At 46.4% G+C, this 23,333-nt stretch overlaps 1 protein-coding gene across 1 annotated transcript in view; it reads right to left on the bottom strand.

Moving 5' to 3' along the window:
• The window catches only part of Ns2 (nucleostemin 2), a 39,549-nt gene that overhangs the window by 8,751 nt on the left and 7,465 nt on the right, over window positions 1-23,333 (bottom strand). Inside the window, exons 5-10 of the mRNA XM_077641138.1 lie at window positions 21,019-21,162; window positions 16,891-17,163; window positions 14,091-14,219; window positions 11,336-11,440; window positions 6,324-6,482; window positions 765-860 (exon numbers count right to left, since the gene is read on the bottom strand). Of these exons, the coding sequence (XP_077497264.1) occupies window positions 765-860; window positions 6,324-6,482; window positions 11,336-11,440; window positions 14,091-14,219; window positions 16,891-17,163; window positions 21,019-21,162 (906 nt within the window). The remainder of the gene's footprint in view (window positions 1-764; window positions 861-6,323; window positions 6,483-11,335; window positions 11,441-14,090; window positions 14,220-16,890; window positions 17,164-21,018; window positions 21,163-23,333) is intronic.

A 23,333-nucleotide genomic window follows, 5' to 3' on the forward strand; every position in this document is an offset into this window, starting at 1 on the left:
TATTCAAGGCCAAGTCTAAACAACCTCGAAGTTTTTTTTTTCGGAAATACGATTTGGGGGGTTGACTTGCATTCGAGTCGACTTACAATCGTGTAAATACGATAGCACAGGACAAGCGCAAACGACGATGAGCGCTCGTCCTGTGCTATGCGTTCGTTTCTTTTGTGTTGTGGTGTTAGCGCAATATAACATGGCTTCTGAAGGAAAGTAGTGAATGCTATGTTGCTAAATGTGAGCTGTAAAGAAATACAACACAATGACATCCGCACTGAATAACCTCATAAAGGGACGTTACCCAAATGACCAAAGGCATTTTACATTCTTATTACACTTTCGGGTCTGGCCTGTTCGATATAGCATGATTTCAAGTTAAAGTGCAAAACTTCAGCAGAGCCTGCTGCTTTTTCACAAGAAAGGGGACAGCAGCATTAGAACCATTCACTTGACTGCACTGAGACACTACTTTTGATTTGCTGGTACTGTGATCCAGCTCTACATTTAACTGCCATTTATTACTATGCTTTGTCCTATTTATGACCACTATTCAACTAAGCAGTCAAAATTGTTTTCTAGTCTCTTTTTTGACACTTTGAACACATGACACTAAAGCAGAATATTCTTTAGAAGACAGGAGATTAGCTCAACCAGCTTGAATAAAAGTCCCTTGCCTTAACCTCTCTTCATAAACCTGTTATTACAGTTTGAACACTCAGGATAAGTGCTCGGTGTGCTCAGGACAAATGCAAAGCTTTCAGCCAACTCACCTCTCCTCCAGGTGGCTTCACAAAGTAGGGAAGCTTTCCCCGTTGCCAGTCATTAAGCACCATCTTGGCCACCGTTGAGATGTCGGGCTCCCCACCCTGGGTAGGCAACAAGCATCTTGATCAATTTCATTGCTAATCAAATGACTACTGAGTTTTATGCCAAAGCAACAATGTGCTGTAACAAAGGTTTCCCAATAAATATGCATCAAAATCTCAACAAGATCAATTTTTGTGCTCTACTTCTATCGAACTGCAACCATGCAGGACTGAACCCATGAACTAATGGTCAGTCGATGAGCATTACAGCCAATCCGCCATCACTGGGGCTGTTCCTGTTGGCATAGGTAAAGGAGTTCCAAAATTCCTTCTCTGTAATGATGCATTAGACATTAGTAAATCCCCCTGTGGGGTTCCTCTTTGAGTGCTAAATAATTTATAATTGAACTTCTGTTTGATGCTGTTTCTGTTTAGGTTTCAACAACCCCTCGATGGTTGTGACATGCAAGAAGTGTTTGTCACGTGAAACATGAGAAGACTGCAAAATAACTGCTGACACATTGTTTGCCATCACTCCAGCTCTTGCAGCAGGCTGGCTTAAGTGTTTTAGTGATTAAAACTGTGTATGAGCGATTATTTAACAGCTTTTTTTCATGACTCATGTGACCTAAGCACTTCTTGCATGTCACAGCCATCCTTCGGCAGTAGAAACCAAAACCGTAGAAAAAAAACACGCAAGATCAAAACTGACCAGAAGGCAGGTGCCAAACTTTTTATGGGGCTGTGTCCCAAATGTGGGCACGATAACCCCAGCAGGTGTGGGATTGTTCATCCGGAAATGAATCAGAAACATCACTGAGCCACATAAAAGGCATCATGTTAAACAAGCACGAATCAAGAATACCAAGCAGTGCTGACACTAAACTTTAAATCCACCTCTGATTTCAATGAAGGCACATTTACAGTATGCGAAGCATTTGTGAATAACAAACTTATTTGTTTCGTCCGTGCCATGTTTCCCATGGAGTACTGTGGAGCGCATGTTTTGCTATGAATTCACAAAATTTTACCTCCCATCGCAAAAAATTTGGGGCCTAATCATTAGTACGTGCAAACGACGTGGACACACCAGAGAAGCAAACAATGCATCTGATAAGTTTGACTATGAAACCATGGCAACAAGCCCTGGTTACTATTGTGCCAAACTCCACTTTGCACCTTCGAGTCGACATCCATGACACACCATCAGGAAAGGGAACCAGATGGAGAAGTTCAACTGTTTTGGATCAGCCTCACAATTCAGTTGGTGCCGTGCACCAAGAAGCAAACAAACAAAAGAGGTCAAGAAACGAAGCCAGGCCAAGCTGAAAAAATACCTAGTACAAAGCATACAGAAGGCTCTAATGCAACCAACTGCACAACACAAAGAATCAATCTAGTCTATTGTTGCACCTGCAACAGCGTGTTTACACCAGCGGTGAGGAGAAAATCGTCACTTCGTAACCAGTCAAAGTGCCTGGCCAATACGTCCCTGCCATCCTGCTCCTTCAACTCAACGAGGCATAGCATGTGGATTGCATGGGCTGTCGAATTAACTCTGCAAGAAATGTAATTATACTAGACTCTCACTTGCGAGTAAGTGCATATGTGTGGAATAAACTGCACGCAGCATGCACAACATTCAGTGCAGACTGCATTAAAATGAAAAATGAAGGGGGCGAAATAAGAAAATTTTTTTATATACTGTATTTACACGATTGTAAGTCGACCCCCCCAAATTGCACGTCCAAAAAAAAAAAGTTGACGCGCTCAAGAACGAAAATTTATTGCATAGATGGGCTATTCATCCTCGCTCGACTCATCTTCATTGGTCCTGCTGTCATCATCGTCGCCGCTGCGGTCCCACAGCACATCGCCCTCCATCGAAAGCCCCCGCTTCCTAAATGACCGCACCACGCCATTGCGTGGTACGGGCGGAAATCACCCACCCGCACACAGCTGCCAGGGAGGCTCTCTTCACGCGCCCTATTGGCTTAAGTTCACGCCCTTCCGTCATCAGCCACTCGTTATACTCACGCCGGAGCAAGTCCTTGAATGGCTTGTTAATGCCAATGTCCAGCGGCTGCAGCTGCCCTGTCAGACTGCCGGGAATCACCAGCATATCTGTATGTTCTTTTCGTAGCTCTGCCTTCACTTTTGCGGTAAGGTGACCGCGGAGTCCAGCACGAGGAGGTTCGGATTGCGATCTTTGAGGGATGCCCCTGGCCTCAAACACCACACCCGACGGTACCAATCAATAACTAAGTCGTCCGTCATAAAGCCATTTTCATTTACTCGCACAATCACACCTTTCGGGAACATTTCCTTTGGCACAGTTTTTCTTTTGAAGACGACGTATGGTAGGAGCTTTGTGCCATCTGCCAAGCATGATAGCATAACAGTGAACCGAAGTTTCTCATTTTCTGTCGTGAGAAGCTTAACCTTGCGAGGTCCCCTCACGCTCACTGTTGTGTTGATCGTCATGTCGAAGTAGATGGGAGTCTGGTCCGCATTGCCGATATGGCCGAGCAGGTATCGCCACGAGTCGCGGTGCTTGAGGTAGTGCCTACGGAAGGCAAGAGCTTCCTCCTCGTAACCAGCAGGCAGCTTCTTGCATAGACTAGTACGCCGACAAAGACAGAAGCCAGCCCTCTTCATAAATTTCGAAGCCCGAGCCCTGTTGGCTTTGAAGTCTGTTCGGAGTATCCCAACTTCCGCAGTGAAGACCCAGACTTGTTGCGTGATCATTTCGCATGTCACAGGAAGGGACCGATCACGTATTTCGGTGACATACACTGCAAGCTTGACCTCCAGCTCCAGAAAGCGTCCCGACTTCGGCCCGCGGAAACCTCTTCACTTGGGGTTGCAATCGAAAATTTTGTCTCGCTGCTTCCGCCACTCCCGCTGCTTCCGCCACCAACCGTTCAGAAACGTCGAACTTGTGGCCCGCCGCGCAGTTGTTGGTTTCTTCGGCGTATATGATGGCGTCCCTCTTGAACTCTATAGTGAATGAGCGCCGAATGCTTTTTGGACCTGGAGCTCATGGCGAAGCACGCGGTCAAGTCAAATGCACCAACTCCAAGCACCACCAAACAAAAAGTCATAGGTGTCGGGGCGTCGGCTCTTCCCGCAAACATCGGCATTCCCTAGAAGCGCCGCCGTTACGCGTATAATCGCCTAGCCACCATATTACGCAACCAACTGAAATAGCAGCTCTTCCATCAGCTAGCGACACTCCCGGGCGCTGGCACAGACTCCGCGACTGGTACAGCGGCCCTTCCTTAGCTATCGATACTCCTGCGAGTGAAATGAAATGAAATTGGTTTTTGGGGAAACGAAATGGCACAGTATCTGTCTCAAATCTCTGCGGAAATCTGTAAGGGGAGGGATAAAGGAGGGAGTGAAAGAAGAAAGGAAGAACAAAGTGCCGTAGTGCCGGAAATTAGTCACACTTATTGCCATATTTGAATGTACATAGTTCATGATTAGAAGAGTGTGTGTGTGTGTGTGTGTGTGTGTGTGTGTGTGTGTGTGTGTGTGTGTGTGTGTGTGTGTGTGTGTGTGTGTGTGTGTGTGTGTGTGTGTGTGTGTGTGTGTGTGTGTGTGTGTGTGTGTGTGTGTGTGTGTGTGTGTGTGTGTGTGTGTGTGTGTGTGTGTGTGTGTGTGTGTGTGTGTGTGTGTGTGTGTGTGTGTGTGTGTGTGTGTGTGTGTGTGTGTGTGTGTGTGTGTGTGTGTGTGTGTGTGTGTGTGTGTGTGTGTGTGTGTGTGTGTGTGTGTGTGTGTGTGTGTGTGTGTGTGTGTGTGTGTGTGTGTGTGTGTGTGTGTGTGTGTGTGTGTGTGTGTGTGTGTGTGTGTGTGTGTGTGTGTGTGTGTGTGTGTGTGTGTGTGTGTGTGTGTGTGTGTGTGTGTGTGTGTGTGTGTGTGTGTGTGTGTGTGTGTGTGTGTGTGTGTGTGTGTGTGTGTGTGTTGTGTGTGTGTGTGTGTGTGTGTGTGTGTGTGTGTGTGTGTGTGTGTGTGTGTGTGTGTGTGTGTGTGTGTGTGTGTGTGTGTGTGTGTGTGTGTGTGTGTGTGTGTGTGTGTGTGTGTGTGTGTGTGTGTGTGTGTGTGTGTGTGTGTGTGTGTGTGTGTGTGTGTGTGTGTGTGTGTGTGTGTGTGTGTGTGTGTGTGTGTGTGTGTGTGTGTGTGTGTGTGTGTGTGTGTGTGTGTGTGTGTGTGTGTGTGTGTGTGTGTGTGTGTGTGTGTGTGTGTGTGTGTGTGTGTGTGTGTGTGTGTGTGTGTGTGTGTGTGTGTGTGTGTGTGTGTGTGTGTGTGTGTGTGTGTGTGTGTGTGTGTGTGTGTGTGTGTGTGTGTGTGTGTGTGTGTGTGTATATAGCTTCGTGTACTTTCTTTTACTTGCATTGTATCTCGGGTGATTGTTAATGAGTTTCCTGTACATAAAAATGTGGAGTAGTTTTCGTCAAATATCGTCCAGTGATATTAGAAGCGTAACATTATGCCAATGTCAGATGTAGATACTTTGTAACTGTATTTTTTTTTTTTGTGTGTGCGTTTGCGAGTGCGCCCTTCCACTGTTGTCATGTGATCAGCCGCTGGGCTATACACCCCGGCAGAGGGTGCAGGGTGTCTCTCAAGCTGCAACAACACAGCTTTTTGCCTTGCGTCCTCTCTCCTTGTTGCTGATGTAACCTTGTGAGTGTTAATAAAATATATCGTATCGTAAAACAAAAGTTCAAGGTTTCGTTTCGATTTTAAGTCGACCCCCCCCACTTCAGAATTTTAGATTTCAAAAAAGGGTCGGCTTACAATCATGTAAATACGGCAAATGAGAAAAGTTTGGTTCAAGCAAAGCCCCAGAAATAGAAAAAAACGATTTTCACCCAAACAGTTTACGTAAGTCTCAAGACAGCCAAACAGTTTTGTGATGCAAAACAGTTACTGGTAACCTTCCGTGACAGGCATGTATTCTATACATACTTACGTATGACGCGTCACGGTGACTAGAAAATGTAGCATGAAAACTCCAGAATTATGATTAAATGAATGCTCAAAAGATTACGCAATTATGCTTGTTTGCTTTTGTGCTTTTTTTTACCGTGCACATTGCAAGAAACCGAAAATAGAATTGTATTATCATGGGAGACAAAATCTGTCCATATCACTATGATAAAGGACATGCTGCCAGTCTCAATATATCAGAAATGCATTCAACTGCGTTGACTAAATTACACGAAATGGCAGTTCAGTTGTGATTTGAAGAGGCCTAAATCCATCGGAAACCAAGAAATCACTGCTAGCTATAGCACTCTCTCAGAAAGAGCTGTCAGTGCGCAGAACCATGGTCGCAACATCTGAAAATATTAATAAGCGCAAAAGTCTCTTTGTGCAATAACGAAAGCACTTTTCCCAGCTTCCATTTCAATATACCCTGTCCCTTGCTGCAAAGTTCAAAATAACATTCGTGTGAATCGAAAACTACTACGAAGCCTTTTTGCACCCCCCCCCCCCCCCCCACCCCCCCCTTACCTTGAGCAGCTTGCCAGAACGCCTGCCCAGCTTTTCCAGGAAGTCCACGGGGCTGTCCCACGACTCGATCTTATACGTCTTGACGATGTACTCGGGCCTCACGCGATCCAGCACAGCTGGAATGTGGTCTTCGGGGTCTTCCACATTCTCCACACGAACCTGGCATTCAAATATGAAGGAATAAAGAATCATTAAAACGAGCAAACAGAGCAAGAATTCAGGACAACGAATTCATACGAAAGAGGTTCTAGGTCACCCTCTTCTCTGCATGGTCACAAAGAACAACAGGCAAGACTTTGTATTAACACCAGTGCTCCATCGCAGAATGACGACACACTAACAATTATTCAGCACATTTTTTTTTAAAGTGCACAGATCAAACCATCCCTGACGTATACATAATGCTCACAAGTTGACAGCTACAGTGGTCAAAATTAATGCTGAAAGAAAACGAGTGACATGGTGGACTGATGGTTGCACTATACTGAAACATAGTGGCAAGAGATGAGAATATCCTTTGAAACTACCATGCTACCATGAAGAGAAAAAAATCACTCGTCTTAGATTCATGACCATGGATTTATCAGCTATGTCAGGTCGACTACGGTAATGTTGCTCTACTGCGTTTCCTCCATCAATTTTCGATGTTGTTTTACTGCGACAGCCTAAAGGACACACCTTGTAACCTGTTGGCAAAGGAGTTCACACAACAGGCCTCAGCACTTTAGAACAAAGGCAAGATTTTTTTTTTTCCAACTGGGTCTGCATCAATTCAACCTAGACAGGGCACGCAAAATCAGTTCAAACAACATAAAGTTCCAATTCAAATTAGGAGATGTGTGCATAATCGAACAAACATTATTTTACATTACATATTTTGAAATGGTAGTCTGTAATCAAATTGCGAAGCGGTCATTGTACAAACAAATTTTCAACACTGATGTGCACTTATAAAGCTTGTGACATAATGTTTTTGTGGACGAGGTGCCTTTCAAAATTCAAATTCGCGGCTGTCATGCGATAATGACGGTTTGCTGATGCATGAGTAACCACACTAATCAATATGGTAAGCCTCAACTACTTTCCTTACCGTTTGACTGCGATGCGTGAAAATGACTGGTGTTTACAAAACAAAGAGTTACACGTGATTGAAGAGTTACACATGAGTAACACGAGAGTTACACACAGTGAATATAATTCGAACTCGTACTGTTCCCCAGTGATTTGTTGCGTTCCACACGGCAGATGTTTAGGCAATGACCTGCCTGTCCGATGTAGTAGCTACACCAGGAAAGGGGATCCGGCAGACAACTTTTGCACAATCTACCATCCTATCACCATGCCTTGCAGAACAAATATTTCCCTCTCTGCATCTGCCCGTTCACTGCACTGCCTTCACTGCACTTTTCGGTGTCTAAACATTTGCCTTATGGAACACAACAAATCACTAGACAGTTATACAGGTTCGAATCTACCTTTTTATTGTCAGCCACGAAATCACATGTGTAACCCATTGTTTCACTAAACGTCAGTCATTTTCACACACAGCGATTAAATAGTAAGGGAAGTAGTCGAGGCTTGCCATATAAGTATGGTTCCTCATGCATCACCAAACCGCTGTTGCAGCCCCAATACAGTCGAGCCCGCATATAACGGCCCCACTTAAGACGAACTTTCGCTTATAATGAACGTGTAACGAACGTCATTGAGCCCAGCTGATTGGTTGCAGTGAACGGACGGCGTGAACCAGGCATCGCGATGCGAGATAACCTGCCTCTAACCCCATTGTGCAGCCGGTGCGCAGTACGTTTTCCCAAGCCTCAACGCAGGTGAACTGCCCGCCCCGTTTCATGCCACTCTCAAACGAGCTACCCTTTCCCCGCCGATGCGCCTTCCAAGATCGCCCTCCCGCCCCTTCTCGCAACTCTGCTGCCCTACCCTCACTCTCTTGCAAATCTGTGCGTGGCCTCCGCCAATGCCGATTGCGGAGGCCATGCTCTGTGAAGCAGGCCTTCCGTGGGAGCCAAGAGGTGGCTGCACTGACACTCATAGACGCCCCTCATTGGTCTCTCCGCTGGCGCTGTGCATCTGTACCTTTAGCTTGATTGGCTTGATTGCCACCTGTGCACGTTGCACGTCTACCCCATCACGCGCTTTTGCCACTCTTGTTGTGGTGCAGATGTTTCATTGGCTTCATTCAAATCTCAGGCCCTGGTTGTAATTCGGGATGGCAGACAGGAACACCGTGCCCATTTCCATTGTATTCAGTGCTAGAGATGATGAAAGCAGCCTGGGCAGAGGTGACGGCCACTGGCGAGCGGAACTGCTTCCGCAAGGCCGGCTTCGTCGACACAGTGTCTGATGCCGAGCCTGCTGCTTCGGAAGATCACCAGCTCGGCGGCAATTTATGGCAGCACGTCGTCGACTCTGACATGGGGGTCATGACATTGGTTGGAATGATTTCATTTCTGTCGATGACGACGCCGACACCGCGGAACGATGCACGGACGAGGGCATCATTCTGAAGTATGGGACGAGAGTGGCGCGGAAGAATCGGACAAGGATGAAACTTCGGAGCCAGCACCCATAAAAGCGCCTGTAGCAATGAGCTACATAGAGCCTCAGACAACTTGTCTATGTGAAGGGCCTCGACGATAGCCCGCTTCTGCTTTAAGTAAGCTGGAAATCTTTCTCATTGAATCTGCGCTGCAAAAACAGACGCCCATCACTGACTTTTTCGCAAAGAAAAAATTTTGTGTTTTGACAAGCAACTGTCTCTAAAGCTGTGCTCCACTTACTACGAACTTTGGGATATAACGAACAGACGACACGTGACGCTCATGTTCGTTATAAGCGGGCTCGACTGTATCTCATTTGTCTCGCCTTTATTTACTGTGCTATGCTTTGGTTTTGATTGTAAGCTGACCCCCACTCCACTTCAGATTTTGAAATTTAAAAAACTAGGTTGACTTACAATCTTGTAAATACGATACGGAAGGGTGGGTCCTCATGCATCAGCGAACCCTCATTATCACTTGACACCCATGAATTTCAATTTTTGGAGGGTGCGTTTTCAAAAATATAGGTCATGGTCAGCAGTGATAAGTTGGACAGGAATAGTATAAATGCGTGCAAGGTTGTAATAAATGTTAGTTGAAAGTAAGCGCTCGTGTTGTCTGGTTTTTCATTCATCCTCGCATACCGTGCTGTTTTTTAATCAATGAGCCACCGGACCAAGTTCATTTAGATCATGTAGCCACAAATGACATATTGGCGACAACAGCCACCTCTTGGCCTATGGAGCCTTACGGCTAAGGCTCACCAAGGTGGAAGGCAGACCAGAGTCATTTTCCCAGTGGCATACTGTCGGTGATTTTCATGAAATCGATGTCTAGCTGCGGTGTCGTCGCAAACTAGTCTACGAAGGATCACCATGTGTGGAACGATGTTGTTATCTCCACGGCGCATGTGGTTCACCAGGAGATTCAGAATCTGTAGTACACCTAAGGGGCGCTGTTGCATACATGCTTTCCCAACAGAATAGCCACGAAATGCCATTGTGTAACTTTTCTGGTGCCAGCAATATTCACAGAACATGGGAACAGAAAGGTTCCGCGCCATAGTGGAACGCTAGCAGCACCATGACTGAAAACGTTCATTTGCCCAGTCTAGGAATGCTTATGTCAATATAAGTGCTCTTGATTCACAAACATCACTGAGCACACGGCTAATGGGTGCATTTCAAGTGCATAAAGTTTCACGCATGACTGTTTCTATAAAAGCAAGCCTCATTTCGGCATGCATGTATGATAATAGCTTTGTTATCCACGTAGAGCAGAATGCGATATAAAAATTTCAACTGATTCCAATTTATTTTGATTCTTATTGCGCTATTCCCTAAATGCTACTGGAATCAGGCAGACAGGTGGATGGTATGAATCGAATAGAATCTGACAAAGGAATTTTATCATAATGGCCTCGCATTCATCACATGGATTCCATCCCTTCCTTACAAATAAACTGAGAACACGAGACCTGGCTTTATTGGTCAGAGAAAACGGTGCACCGAAAAAGGCGATCTCACTGCACACCTTGCGGTCTTAGTGCACACATGATTACAAGCCCAAATTCATATTTAAAGCAGCATGTGGTTAATAAAATTTATCAGCATGAAAAAGGCAGAAGGACGCTGGCTTATCAGTTAAATTCAAGTGGCCCTGTTTCAAGCTTTTCTAGCTTGTTTTAAATATGGTCGCTGGGTCTTGCTTGCCTGTAGTGCTAAATGAAAAAAAAAAAAAACTGCAGAAAAACTGTACAAGAGATGGCACTGATTTTAAATTCTCTCCAAAGCACACGTTGGCCGCTCTTAACAGCTCCACACTCATGCTGGCCATCTCAAAACGCCAGATGGCTATTTTGTTGTTGTTTCTCGTTTACCCCTTTACACCCTTGAGAAGCGAGAGACTGGCTCACACAAGAATGCAACCTTTCACAAAGAAGGTCAAGTTTAAGGTTACTCTTTTGTTACTTAGTTTAGTTCCATTTCTGCGCCTTGGTGTAATTTTCTTTTGCGCCTGCTTGTTTGCTGTTATTTGACTTAGATGTATGTCTGCATTTTTTACTGTATTTTTTCCTTGCTTTTGTTTTTGCTTGCCTTCATTGTATTTTGTATTTTGCTCTTCACATTTTTCCACGTTCAAGATTTTGTACATCATGTTAATTCGCCCCCCCTTATGTAATGCCCTCGGGCCCTTAAGGAGAAAATAAATGAAATGAAATGAAATAAGGTGAAATTTTAAAATAAGTGTGATTTAAAACCTAAGCAGCCCACAGGAGGAGTCTTCCACAAACAGTGCCACATTTGATCACTTAACGCAACCCTTTAGGTAGTGAAAATTGCCAATAGAAAGGATAAAGGAAGTCTGTCCTATACCTGCTGCTAAGAAAATGTTTTCTCGATGGTGGAGGCAAAGCAAAGGGAAGTGCTTGACAGAACGTGACCGGCTACTTACGACGCCCTTCAGGACAATGTCTGTGTCTGTGTCGCCTGTCGGGTACACAACGCCAGGGCAGTCAATCAGGTAGATCTTGCGCATCAGCGTGATGTACTGCCACACCTGCGCAGGAGAAAAATGCAGTGCTGCATCCTGGGCAATTGCCTGGCTAACTGATAAACAGACCCACTGGCTGATTGACTGTCAACAAAAAGGGCATGCATTGTCTGGGGTTCAACACAGTTTTATAATTACACCCTGAGTAGACGGCCGTGCCTCGTTACACAGTCATTAGTTATGTTGACCACTGAAATATGAAAACGACAGCATTAAGACTTTTGCAACTGGTGGTGACTTAGTCGGCCACTAAACAGCTTTCAAGAGAGTGCTGAAACATCCTTTCCTTTACTCTTGTAGCGCCACCAATGGACTGGCACTTTAAAAAAACGGCCGTGGCTTAGCTTGGTTAAGCCTGGTGATTGCGAAGCAGGGCCAGCCTTGGTGAGAGATTTCTTCTGTCTTTTCTTCGAACGCTCTTGTCTCTGCTGGGGTGTTTCTTCTGCACGCTGTTTTCTTCGCTTTTCGTTTTCCTTCTCTCAAAACGCACATCACATCACATCACATCACTTTATTTTCCTTAAAGACCCCTTGCGGGGTGTTACATAAGGGGTGGGTTTTTATGGAGTACAGGTGTTCAATGCAGTCATGAATGTTCCAGGGCAGGTGATGGCAGCGATATCGTGGGGAAGGCCGTTCCAGTCAGCTGCTACTCGGCAAAAAAATGAATTAGAGAAAACAGTGGTACGGGCACGTGGGCGCAAAAATTGAAGAGGGTGACTGATGCGATGGGATCTGCGCGGCGGGGGTGCGCAGATGTAGGGTTCTTGTCTGAGTGGCGAATAAAAAAAACTTGTGAAATAAGACGAGACTGGCAGTGCGACGGCGAGCAGAAAGATTAGATAGACCTGATTGCAATTTTAGAGATGATATGCTAACGTCGTATGAATACGAGGAATGAATGAATCTGATGGCCCTGTTCTGCAAAGCTTCGAGGGCGTTTGTTAGACATGCTTGGTGAGGGTTCCAGATGGCCGATGCGAATTCCAGTTTAGTTCTGATGAGTGAAATGTATGCTTGTAGTCTTACATGTTGAGGGGCATCCCGCAGGTGACGTTTCAAGAAGCCAAGTGTTTTATTAGCTGATGATATCAGGTTAGTCACATGCAGACGCCAGGATAAATCATTAGAAATGGTGATACCTAAGTATTTGTACGACTGGACGAGGTCGACAGAGGAGTTAGAAATTATGTACTGGAAAACAAAAGGATTTCGGCGGCGGTGAAAAGACATATACTTACATTTGTTAGGGTTGAGTGTCATCAGCCGCTGCAAACACCAGTTTTGCACATGGTTTAGGTCAGCCTGTAGGGATTCTTGGTCAGAAGGGTTAGTGACTGAACGATAAATAACGCAGTCATCAGCAAACAGACGGATATGACAAGATACATGCTGGGGTAGGTCGTTAATGTAAATAAGGAATAACAAAGGACCGAGAACGGAACCCTGCGGGACGCCGGAGGTTACTGGAAGCGGGTGGGAGGGCTGATTATTAATGAAGACAGACTGAGAACGATGCGTGAGGAATTCTTTAATCTACGCGATGATGTTCCTTCTCGAGCCACTGCTGCCGCTGTTCCGGGGTTTCTTGGACACGCCTCTGCCGTTTAGTCGCGTTCCAGCGTTCTGAACTAGTAGAAGGAGACTCACTGTCGGGCAAACTCATAATTTCTTCCTTTGCTTCTGCTGTTTCCACAGAGGAGGTTGCACGTTGTCGCCGAGCTGCATACTGGGCACGCCGCTTAGAAAGTCGTTCTTCTTCCGTCTCCGTAGCTCGCTGATGCTTCCTCTTTGCATTCTGCCGAGCTGCCTTGTTCGTAGGCACCATCGTGACATCTGGCTGTGTGACTGCCTTGGCGAGAGGAGCGGAGCTGTTTTATACAGCTGGTGTGACGTCACTCTGACCGTAGCGCCCCTGGTGAGAGGAGTGGGAGTTAGGCCGCCGTTGGTGGCTACCGCCTCGCCTCGCGACGGCGTGAGACGGGGCCCCGTTTTTACACAGCTGGTGTGACGTCACACCGACCGTAGCGCCCCTGGTGAGAGGAGCGGGAGTTAGGCCACCATTGGTGGCTACCGCCTCGCCTCGCGACGGCGTGAGATGGGGCCCCGTTTTTACACAGCTGGTGTGACGTCACTCTAGGCCACGTGGTGTGACACACTAAAGGTCAATGGTGCCTACCACCACCTCGCCACGGAACGGGCTGAAGTGCGACCTAAAGTAGTATTGCTTCGCAATAAAAAGGAAGTGGTGACATGCATGCGCCAGGTAGAACATTGAAGGCTGAGTAGCAGAGCGGACGTGTTGTTCGCTGGCTGTCGCCGCTCATAGGAAGTCAAGCCATACGCAACAAATGCGAGGCTGAATATAGCACCCACACTCTCATCAAGTGAGTAAAAATGAGCAAATGCATTATGGTATACTGAGTGGAAGTGGGAACAGCTTTGATATTCAGTTAAGAGCATTTATTTACTAGAGTTGTCGCTCTTAGTGGAATAGAAAGGGCAAAAAACTTTGTTGCAGGCCAGTAGTAACGCCTAGTTTAAAAAAGGGCTTGTTCCACTTGTTCCACTAAGGCCTGATGGCCATTCGGCAAGCATGAGTGAAACCAAACATTTTAGGAGGAAGGGAGAGGAAAACTACTTCACACTCACAAACCTTGGTTTCGCCAGCAATAGGAGCCACATTGCAGACTTTCTTGGACCGCAGGGCGTTTATCACTGATGACTTGCCCACGTTTGGGTAGCCAATGAAGCCCACGCTGATTTGCCGCTTGTCTGTGTGCAGCTGGGCATGAGAGTGGCAAAGTGACCAGAGATAAATGCACGAAACACATGAACACTAGTCCCTTGTAAGTAGCAAATTGAAGAAGAGTGTGCAGTTACACATTATGGTGCTTCGAATTTCACTTACCAAATAAACTACAAATAAACTAGGAAAATCAAATGATGAAAATCGTGGACTATGAAGGACAAGCTTACTCCGAGATAAAAGCTGCAGCAACAGCAAAATTTCAGCGCGTTCAATCTGTCTTCACACAAGACCTTATCTCTGAGCTAAAAGCCAGCCGCTGGTTAGCTACTGACTACCGTATTTACACGACTGTAAACCGACCTAGTTTTTAAAATGTGAAAATCCGAAAGGGGGGGGGGGGGGGGTCGACTTAAAATCGAAAAAAAAGCATCGCACTATAAGTAAAGGCGAAACGAGATATAAGGCATGCTACAGTGTAGTTGCATTTTTGCTGCGTGGCTCCAACGCATTGCTCTTGGTGTTGGCCTTGAGCAGCTGCTATGTTAACGTGCAGAACTGGCATCCCCTCCGTGCACATGCGGGGGCCGGCCGATGGTGGCTATCGATAAGCAGCAAACTGGCACCTCACACGTGGCTGCTGACTGCGGTCGCTGATAAGGTCGCTGTTAAGCAGCGGCGGCCGATAACGCAATCACGTTCTACGGGAAGCTCAAGCGTTCAACAAGTTTTTGTTTTACTTTCGAATGCGCGCTCGGCGCTCAAGGGAGCATTGATAGTTGATGGAAGGGCCGCTGTTCCAATCGAGGCGGCACCCCCACTCGGAACGACAGCGGTGCCGGGGAGTGTCGGTAGCCGACGGAAGAGCCGACACCATTCACGCGTAGTTTCTCTTTGGATCTGATGCCTTTGACCGCTGCCGGCCGTGTTTCACAAGTTTTAATGTAGTGCTTCGTCAATCATCATTTGTGCTCCAGGTCCGGCAAGCGGCCGGCGCTCGTTAATGGCTACATTCAAGATGGCTGCCACTTTTTACGCCGAAGAAACGAACAACTGTGCACCCGGCCACAAATTCGACGTTCGCAACGGGTGATCAGGTGTGGCAGCTGCAGCGAGGAAAATTTGCAGCTGTTCCACGCAAAGTGCGGGATTTCGCCGGACGACGACATTAGAATGACGTGCTGTGGGACTGCAGCAGCAATCCCGACGGCAGCGCTAGTGTGGACGATGGCGCAAGTATGGACGAGTAGTCCGGTGACTAATACATTTTCGTTTTGGAATGTGCCCCCGGGCATGGCCGCGCGTGGCAGCCGATACCGGCTGGCGATAAACAGCGGCCGCTGCTATCACGTTCAACTATTCAAGGCCAAGCTTAAACAACCTCGGAAGTTCTTTTTATTTTTCGGAAATGTGATTTGGGGGCACGACTTACATTCGAGTCGACTTATAATCGTGCAAACACGGTATCTCGTGTACAGGTGACATCAGAGATAACTGCGTTAATACCCTATCACAACTTCTTGCTGAACTCTACCAGAAAAGGAAAAGAATAAAATATCAGAAACTCGCCACAGTGGCTCAGTGGTTAAGGCACTCGTCTACTGAGCCAGAGTACCCGGGTTCAAACCCGATCACGACGGCCATGTTTAGATGGAGGCAAAATGCAAGAAGGCACCTCTATCTTGTGCGATGTCAGTGCAGGTTGAAGATCCGCAGGTGGTCGAAATTATTCCCCAGACCTCCAGTACAGCACCTCTTTCTTCCTTTCTTCTTTCACTCCCACCTTCATTCCTTCCCTTATGGCAGGGTTCAGGTGTCCACCGAGATATGCCTGCCAGTTACTGCGTCATTTCTTTTCCTCAAAAACCAATTCTCAATTTCAGAACCAAGAGCCAGGCCACCAGGCTAGCTGGTAAAGGCTAACCGTGGCAACACACAGCCAGCTATGCAAAAACCGGCCTAGTTGGTGCAAAAAAAAATTACTATATACTGCCTCATGCACAACATACCACATGACAAAGCCTAGGTAATTCAGCAGTGGAACTTGCTGTATGTGCTCTTTTCTATTCTAATCCAGTGTCCCATTCACACTACACCACACTATAGTAAGTCTGCACGATCCAGTGTTACGAATGAAAGTGGCAGCTGCCAAGTATAAACAGCCACAACAAAGGTTAGGAACATGTGACATGAGGCTGAATGTGAACCTCCAATGAGCTCGCATCAGAATGGAATAGTATTGAGGTCATCAGTGCCTTCGAGAGTGGCTGCTTCACATAAACAGTGCTCGCAATAAGGTATGCTGTCCATATAACCTACACAGGCAGAACCGGCACCGAAAAATGCTGAAGAGCTTCTTTCAGCAGGAAAAGGTTCAGAGCTGTTTTTGTGCAACCTCTGAAGTATAGGTGATGCCATTCAGAGAAAATGGCTGTGAGAGCTAAGTAAACAAAAATAAAAACGTTTTTTCACAGCTGAATAAGTGGCCATTTGCACTGTATGTTACAGGTCAAAAATGCGACTAAAGATCTCTAGTGCTGCTGAGCATACCCCTCATAATTCAGGTGCACTGTCATTCCCACGCTGCACTAAGCAATAATAAAAATACTGAACACTGCCACCTACTGCAGAAAGTCATTACTGGTCAGCTTTCGCAATCGTCAAGTTTCTAGAGAGATGGCAATGCAAGGAAAATGAAAATGCCCACCTTGGAGAACTGCCGGAGGAGGTTGATGAGGGCACCCTTGCCGAAGGGATTGTTGAGGCTAGCGTGGAAGGCCATGGTGGGGTACTCGGCCGACAGCAGTGCCACCCAGCGCTGGGTTACCCAGGTGGGCACCAGGTCGCACTTGTTGAGCACAAAGACCAGGTGCTTGTGCGGCTTCTCCTTGCGCATGAAGCGCTCAATGAAGGAGCTGCGCGTGCCCATTGGGTCCCGCACATCCAGCACCTGGATCACCACGTCCGACGAGTCAATCACCTGCAACCCCACACAGACGTAAGGGGGAAGAAAACAAGAAAAGAACACTTGTTAGAGGGGGAGGCATTGGTTTCAGAAATCAAAGCATCCTGAAAAAAACAGAACAAACTAAAGAAGCTCATTTTTTAAGTGCCCTTTATTCGTAATCTGCAGCCACCATTTGATTAGGCTGCGGTGCTTGTCACTACGGTAAAAGCTCCTCAATTCCAACTTTAAGGGACCGGAACAAAATGTTTGAATTATCTGAAAGTTTGAATTATTGAATGAGCCCGAAAAAAACTGAAAAGAACTTCTTGCATCATGGTAAATTTATTTGGTGAGATAACGAGCAATGGTTTCCTGCTTTAGAGGTGAAAATAGCAGGACTACGGCTATTTTTAACATTTCCATAAATGTTTCATTGCGTGCTTACTATTGAGAGTGTAGAAGCAGAACCATTCCATAATAGCAATGGCCTTCCCGGCGTCCTTCACAGTGCGACATGGTAGGGGTGGAGCTCCACCACTAACACATCACTTCCCTCAGAAGCAGCAGCGCTGCATATGAGCAGGCTTCATCGCACAGAGAATGAACGGGTGTGCAATTTTGGTGCACTCGAAATACAGAAGAACCAGGCAGACAGAAGTGAGGGAAACGCTCAACAATACTGAATCAGTAAGAAAAAAAAAGGGGGGGGGGGAAAGGAGGAAGGATAGACCAGCGACACACCAGTCAGCGTCCGAAATGACGTGGAGCCGAACTCGGTTGTCTGGCTTCAGGCCAGACTCGAAAGAAGCAACACACTTTAATAAAAGCACACGCATTGCTGCCCTCAGTCCGGCTGTGGCTGGGTGATACTGGCTGGTCGAGCTGGCATTGCTACGGGCTGGCGCGGAGCTCAGAAAACAGAAACCAAAACTCAACGGTCAGATTGTTGTTCTTGGTGTCGAGGCTGTTCATTCATCGCCACAACATGGCATTAAGATTTGAGTAAAGCTATTTGGATGATCATTTGATTCACCAGTCTTAACTAGACAGGGCCTTCCTTCAGAAACTCGTTCAAATTAACCAGTGCGAGACCTGTGGCATTCAAATTAGCAAGAATACGACACCACAGACTTACATGAGTGTCGGCTGGAACCACACTGGTACTTCGAATTTCCAAATCAGCAAGGGTCAAATTAACGAGTTTTTACTGTATGTACCGTAAAAACCGGAATATAGGTCGAACTTTTTTTCAAAAAACCATGGTGAAAAGTCGACCCCCGTCTTATATACCGGTCATTGGCGGAAAAAATACGGAAGTCTTGCAACAATGGGTGGCTGAAGTCAACAGCCTCCATCACCATCGCCATCAGCAGCAGTGCCGCCATTTTGCGTTTCAGTAGATGCAAAGCCGAAGCTAACGGCAATTTACCGTCGCCTTCAAGAAAAACACGATTGAGTACGAGGAAGCTCACGGGAACCTGGCGGCACAGCGCGAATTTGGAGTATCCGAAAAGAGCATTCAGTACTGGCGGAGGCAGAAGCTGCGTATTACAACTTGCAGCAACCAGAAGAAAACATCATTTCGTGGGCAGACCGTAGTGTATCGAGAATAGGAAGGAAACGCGCTGCGAGCAAGATCGCTGCCTGTGACTGCCGAATGCATCCGCGTGAAAGCTGCAGAGATCGCGCGTGCCTCTAGACTCACGAAGGCGAAATTCAAAGGCTCGCCATCCTGGTTGCGGCGATTCATGAAGAAGAGGGCTTTGCTCTACGGCGCCGTACTTGCCTGTGCCAGAAACAAACACGTGGGCCGATTGGTGCGCGATATTGTTAAAAAATTTGCCGGGTGTACATACAAGCAGCATTTAAATGAAATTAAATACTGTCACCATTGTGCAACCTCTCGAGTCGCATTTGTTTCAAAGTAAGGATGTCTTTCGGTACTTTTCCCATTGAAAAGATTTTTTCATTTTTAGAATTGGTTAGTTAGGGGGTCGACCTATATTCCGGTCCGACCTATAGTCCGGTTTTTACGGTAGATGAATACTTAAGCATAACACTACATTATATTCGGGAAGCTTGCAGATCCTCATATGAAGTTCAGGCATTACTTGGCTTTTTAGACAGCAAAGGTCTCAACTTATCGCAGCAATCCTACAAAGTGGTGATGTGCTTGCATATATTTGCACTTTCCTGTGCTCACTGCAATCCGTTGTGCCCCTCTTTTATTCCCTCCTCCTATGACTATGAAAAATGCATGCCTACATTTCAGTGCAGCTGTGATCACAACATTCTCCTTTCAACCAGCAGCATATCAAAGCTCTCCCTCAGTTATCATAATGCCGACGGAAATCAACGCACCACGCTGGAAATTCAAATGGACAAGCCGAAGTTGATGATGCACCCTGTTGCATTTGTCATCACAAAGACCCTTAACTTCCTGTAGTAGAAAATTTTAAATTCCAGGAACTGAGAACAAAGAACCTGAATACTGTGCACGAGACATCAAACACTACTTCAGAATGCCACTCGCGCTATATTTTGAACCTAAAGTATGAATATGGTGTAAGTTCTCCCCAAAACAACACTTGTAGAGAGTGAAAGAGGTAACCAGCGGGAAGACGTAAGTGGAAGTGCATGCCTCCAAATGCCCCCCCACCCCTGGCATCTGCTGCTTCATACCGCGGATGGAGTTGCCCAAGCCGTGGTGAATGCTACAGCGGGTACGTTTTCAACTTGATCATGCGCTCTTTGTAGGCTATCTCAATGGCAGCAAAAAGCATCCAAGAAAGCACCCTTCATGACAGCGGAGTACCTGTTGGTTCTCCGCAAAAGAAAAGGAGGGGCTGAAAAAAATGAACTTTCTTCACACAGTCCGAAATATCAGTCGCAAAAGATGTACACATACTTATGAGGTGCACGATGTGCATGAAGGTTCCTCTGCGAAGTCTGAAATATCGCGCGTCTGAATTATTAGTCCGAAGAATTGGCTGGCTATTGTATGAACAAACAGGATTCAGGATCGCTGCCATAGCATTTACTGTCTGTGCATTCTACTGTGAGAACTGAAAAAGAATAACAAAAGCATATGTTCAATAGTAATAAACCAAAAAGGCAAGACTGGTCACGCAAATCGGAATATCAAAAATTGATGTTTATGCACAACTTGGAATCTGTAAAATTTGAGAGGGCCTTAAACCTATGTTGTCTACATAATGTTATGATGTCAGGGTAAGCCGACTTGCACCTGGCAGTGAGCACTGGTTTGCAGCCATGGCAGGTGCAAGGTGGTTGACCGTGACGCCATGGCAATAGGTCGATGACATTTGCTTGAGGGCCTCCTTTGTCGGGCGCTTGCCTGCTCCACTCTCAAGCTGTATTTTACTATAAGGTGCATTCACTGATGTCACAGCGACTGCCATTTTGTTGTATGTGGAGCATAGTGAAATGCCGCGGGCGTGTCTGAACAGCCTATTGCCATTTGCTTCGGCCTGCATTTCTAAAGCTGTGTGCTGGACAACAAAATGGTGCCTGTGACGTCACATGAGTAGTACCTACAGTAGCCGGGCAATGCAGCCCTTGGCTGGTTGACTCTCCGCTAAGTTTGTGCGGTGTGGGCCTTTTTTAGCTTACAGCCAAATCATAAGAATGCAGTACTGAAATGCTTCAAAAAAGCACGCCCTCAACAATGCTGTCGGGCATACATTTTATAAAATTAAAGGAGGGTTCTTATTTTCAACTTGTAAACTTTTGTGACTTCACTGCCCACACATGCTATGCCAACACTTCTCAGACAGTACAATCCCCATTCACAACATCATAGCATTTCTAAGGAGCACCATGGACTGGCTGGAAAAACTAGGAGAAGCATTCAGCTGGCCTCCTCACCTTGTACAGCTCGTTCCAGATGCGCTTGGACTGGCCCTTGGCCATCACCTCCTGGCGGACCGCGGCCTTGGGCTCATCTTCAGGAACCTCCTTGTGGGTCTCCGAATGCTGCGTCTGGGAGCTGTCTGCGGCCTGGACCAGTTCCTGGAAAGACCATGCCACTCGCGTTTATTGCTGTACCGATAGTCTGGATGGAGTGCTGGATGATGACCTACCCCCACCGTCAAGAGACACTGAAGGAAAATTGTAGATGTTCCTCCAGTGACGGTTCAAGTTTTATCAAAAAGAAATTTTCGCTTGGTGTGGCCGAATTTCAAGTAGTGCGCAGCATTAGCTAACAGATAGTTGGTGTGGCGAGTTCCTTACATCAAGGTCAATCGTTGCAATACCTTTGGAGTTCACAAAAACATGTTTTAATGTGGGTGCGCCAAGGCATCGAGAAACTGCGCAATATCAAGGAATTTGTTATGCAGAGGTTCGTTATATTCAGGTTTGACTGTTTTGCAGCTTCATGATAGACCTAAAGGCACTGATGGCATCAACAACCTCAGAACATCCTTCAGAATGTGTTCATTAATAAAATTCAGGGCTTATCTTTCAGTCAAGCTTCTTCACTGAGGGCCCAGCTGTACACTAGATATAAACCACTTCTTTAAACGTGTAAAAAGAAAAGGCGCCTTAAAGATGCATAGAACTCTAAAGCAAGCAATGCAGATGTCGCATTACAGCACTGCAGGGTTCTAATTAAAACATTTAAATTGCAGGTAAATGCAACTATAAAAAGCAACAGTTACCTTCTGGCTAAAAAGTCACAAACATACCTCCTATGGCATTATCACACTGACACAGCCTTATTTGAGGAGATACTCAATGCAGGTACTGTAAGAACCCGCATACAAAACGTGTTTTTTTTTTACAGATTTTAGCATGTAAAATTTCTACAGTTCTGGTTTCTTTATTATTGACCGTCATCACGCTCCGAGTGAGAGGAGGCGCTTTCTAGTAGCAGCGTATAGCGGTAGTTTCGCTTTTGAGGTCACTATGCTGACCTGCCCTGGCGATGTCAAGGGCAATCGCACCTCTCACGGTACTTATTTATTTATTTATTTATTTATTGAAAGCATACTGCAGGCCAAGTGAAGGGCGCTGGCAGGAGGAGAAGGGGCACAATAAGCACAAAACAAAAAGTGGACAGGCAGTACTCTGCTGCTTTTAAAAGGAAAGTAACCATAGCTGCTGAAAACATCTGTATATCGTCAAGTGCGGCTACATGGTCTGGATGAGGTATGGAGAGCCTGCAGTTCCTTCCAGAGCACATGAGCCTCTCCAGCCACGTATGCGCAGTTGGATCACGGACGCTTCGGACAGCATTCCCAAGGAGCTCGGTGGTTGTGATTTCAAGGAATGCGGGGTATCGAACGTGATCGATGGTACCGAAGATGTGTTTCTATGAAAATATTTCTGATGAGGGCCTCACGGAAGACAGTGCACTCGAAGATGACCATCACTAAAGCTCCGATTAAGGAAACTTTCGAAGTGTGCTTGCCCGTGCGTTTGCCGAAACCGGTCTGTGCATGCTCACCGCGCAGGACGCAAGTAGGCGCGAGTGCGGTGCCCAGATATTTGGCACCCGCACTACATGCGTCGTATCTGGCGCTCCGACATGCACAAATAATCGGAGACCTTGTGGCAACTCTTGGAAAAAGGAACTGCCACAAGGTCTCTAACCAGAACAGTTGTGTTGAAGGTCAGCGATTCATCTAGCCAACAACTAATTTAATTCATTCTGTCTAAACTGGTTGACAGTGGAATGAACAACCGGCTGCTGAAACAACAGTTTTAAAACACAGACAACCTTGTCTTTTCTGAACGCGCTCAAAATAGTGCTTTCGCACTAAAAAAAAAGTTGAGCACCTGGCCAAGGGATGCCTGCACTCATCGGGAAAACAGGTGGGTTCCTGGCAGCATAGGGATTACAAAAACTCAGTACTAGTAGTACCCCTATCATGCTATAGTCTAATACAGTTAAAGAATGAAGAAAAGTCCCTTCACGAGTTTGCGAGAACAGAGATGTCACATCACCGGTTGATTAAAGCAGGGGCGAGGCATGGGCACTGCTGGCAAAAAAGCAACAAGGAGGCTTGCAAAATGAACAGAGCAGCAGCAACCTGAGCTGCATTACGAGCAGGACCAACCCTTCCACAGCTCTCTTTTCAGCTGTTCCACATGATGTTGTGATGTGCCTGTTGGCGAAGTGCGCGCTGCACTTGTTAGAACGATGAGCTATGGGACCGCAGCAGCGATCACGACGGCAG

The sequence above is a fragment of the Amblyomma americanum genome, chromosome 10 (assembly GCF_052857255.1).
Source record: "Amblyomma americanum isolate KBUSLIRL-KWMA chromosome 10, ASM5285725v1, whole genome shotgun sequence".
Lineage (NCBI taxonomy): Eukaryota > Metazoa > Arthropoda > Arachnida > Ixodida > Ixodidae > Amblyomma > Amblyomma americanum.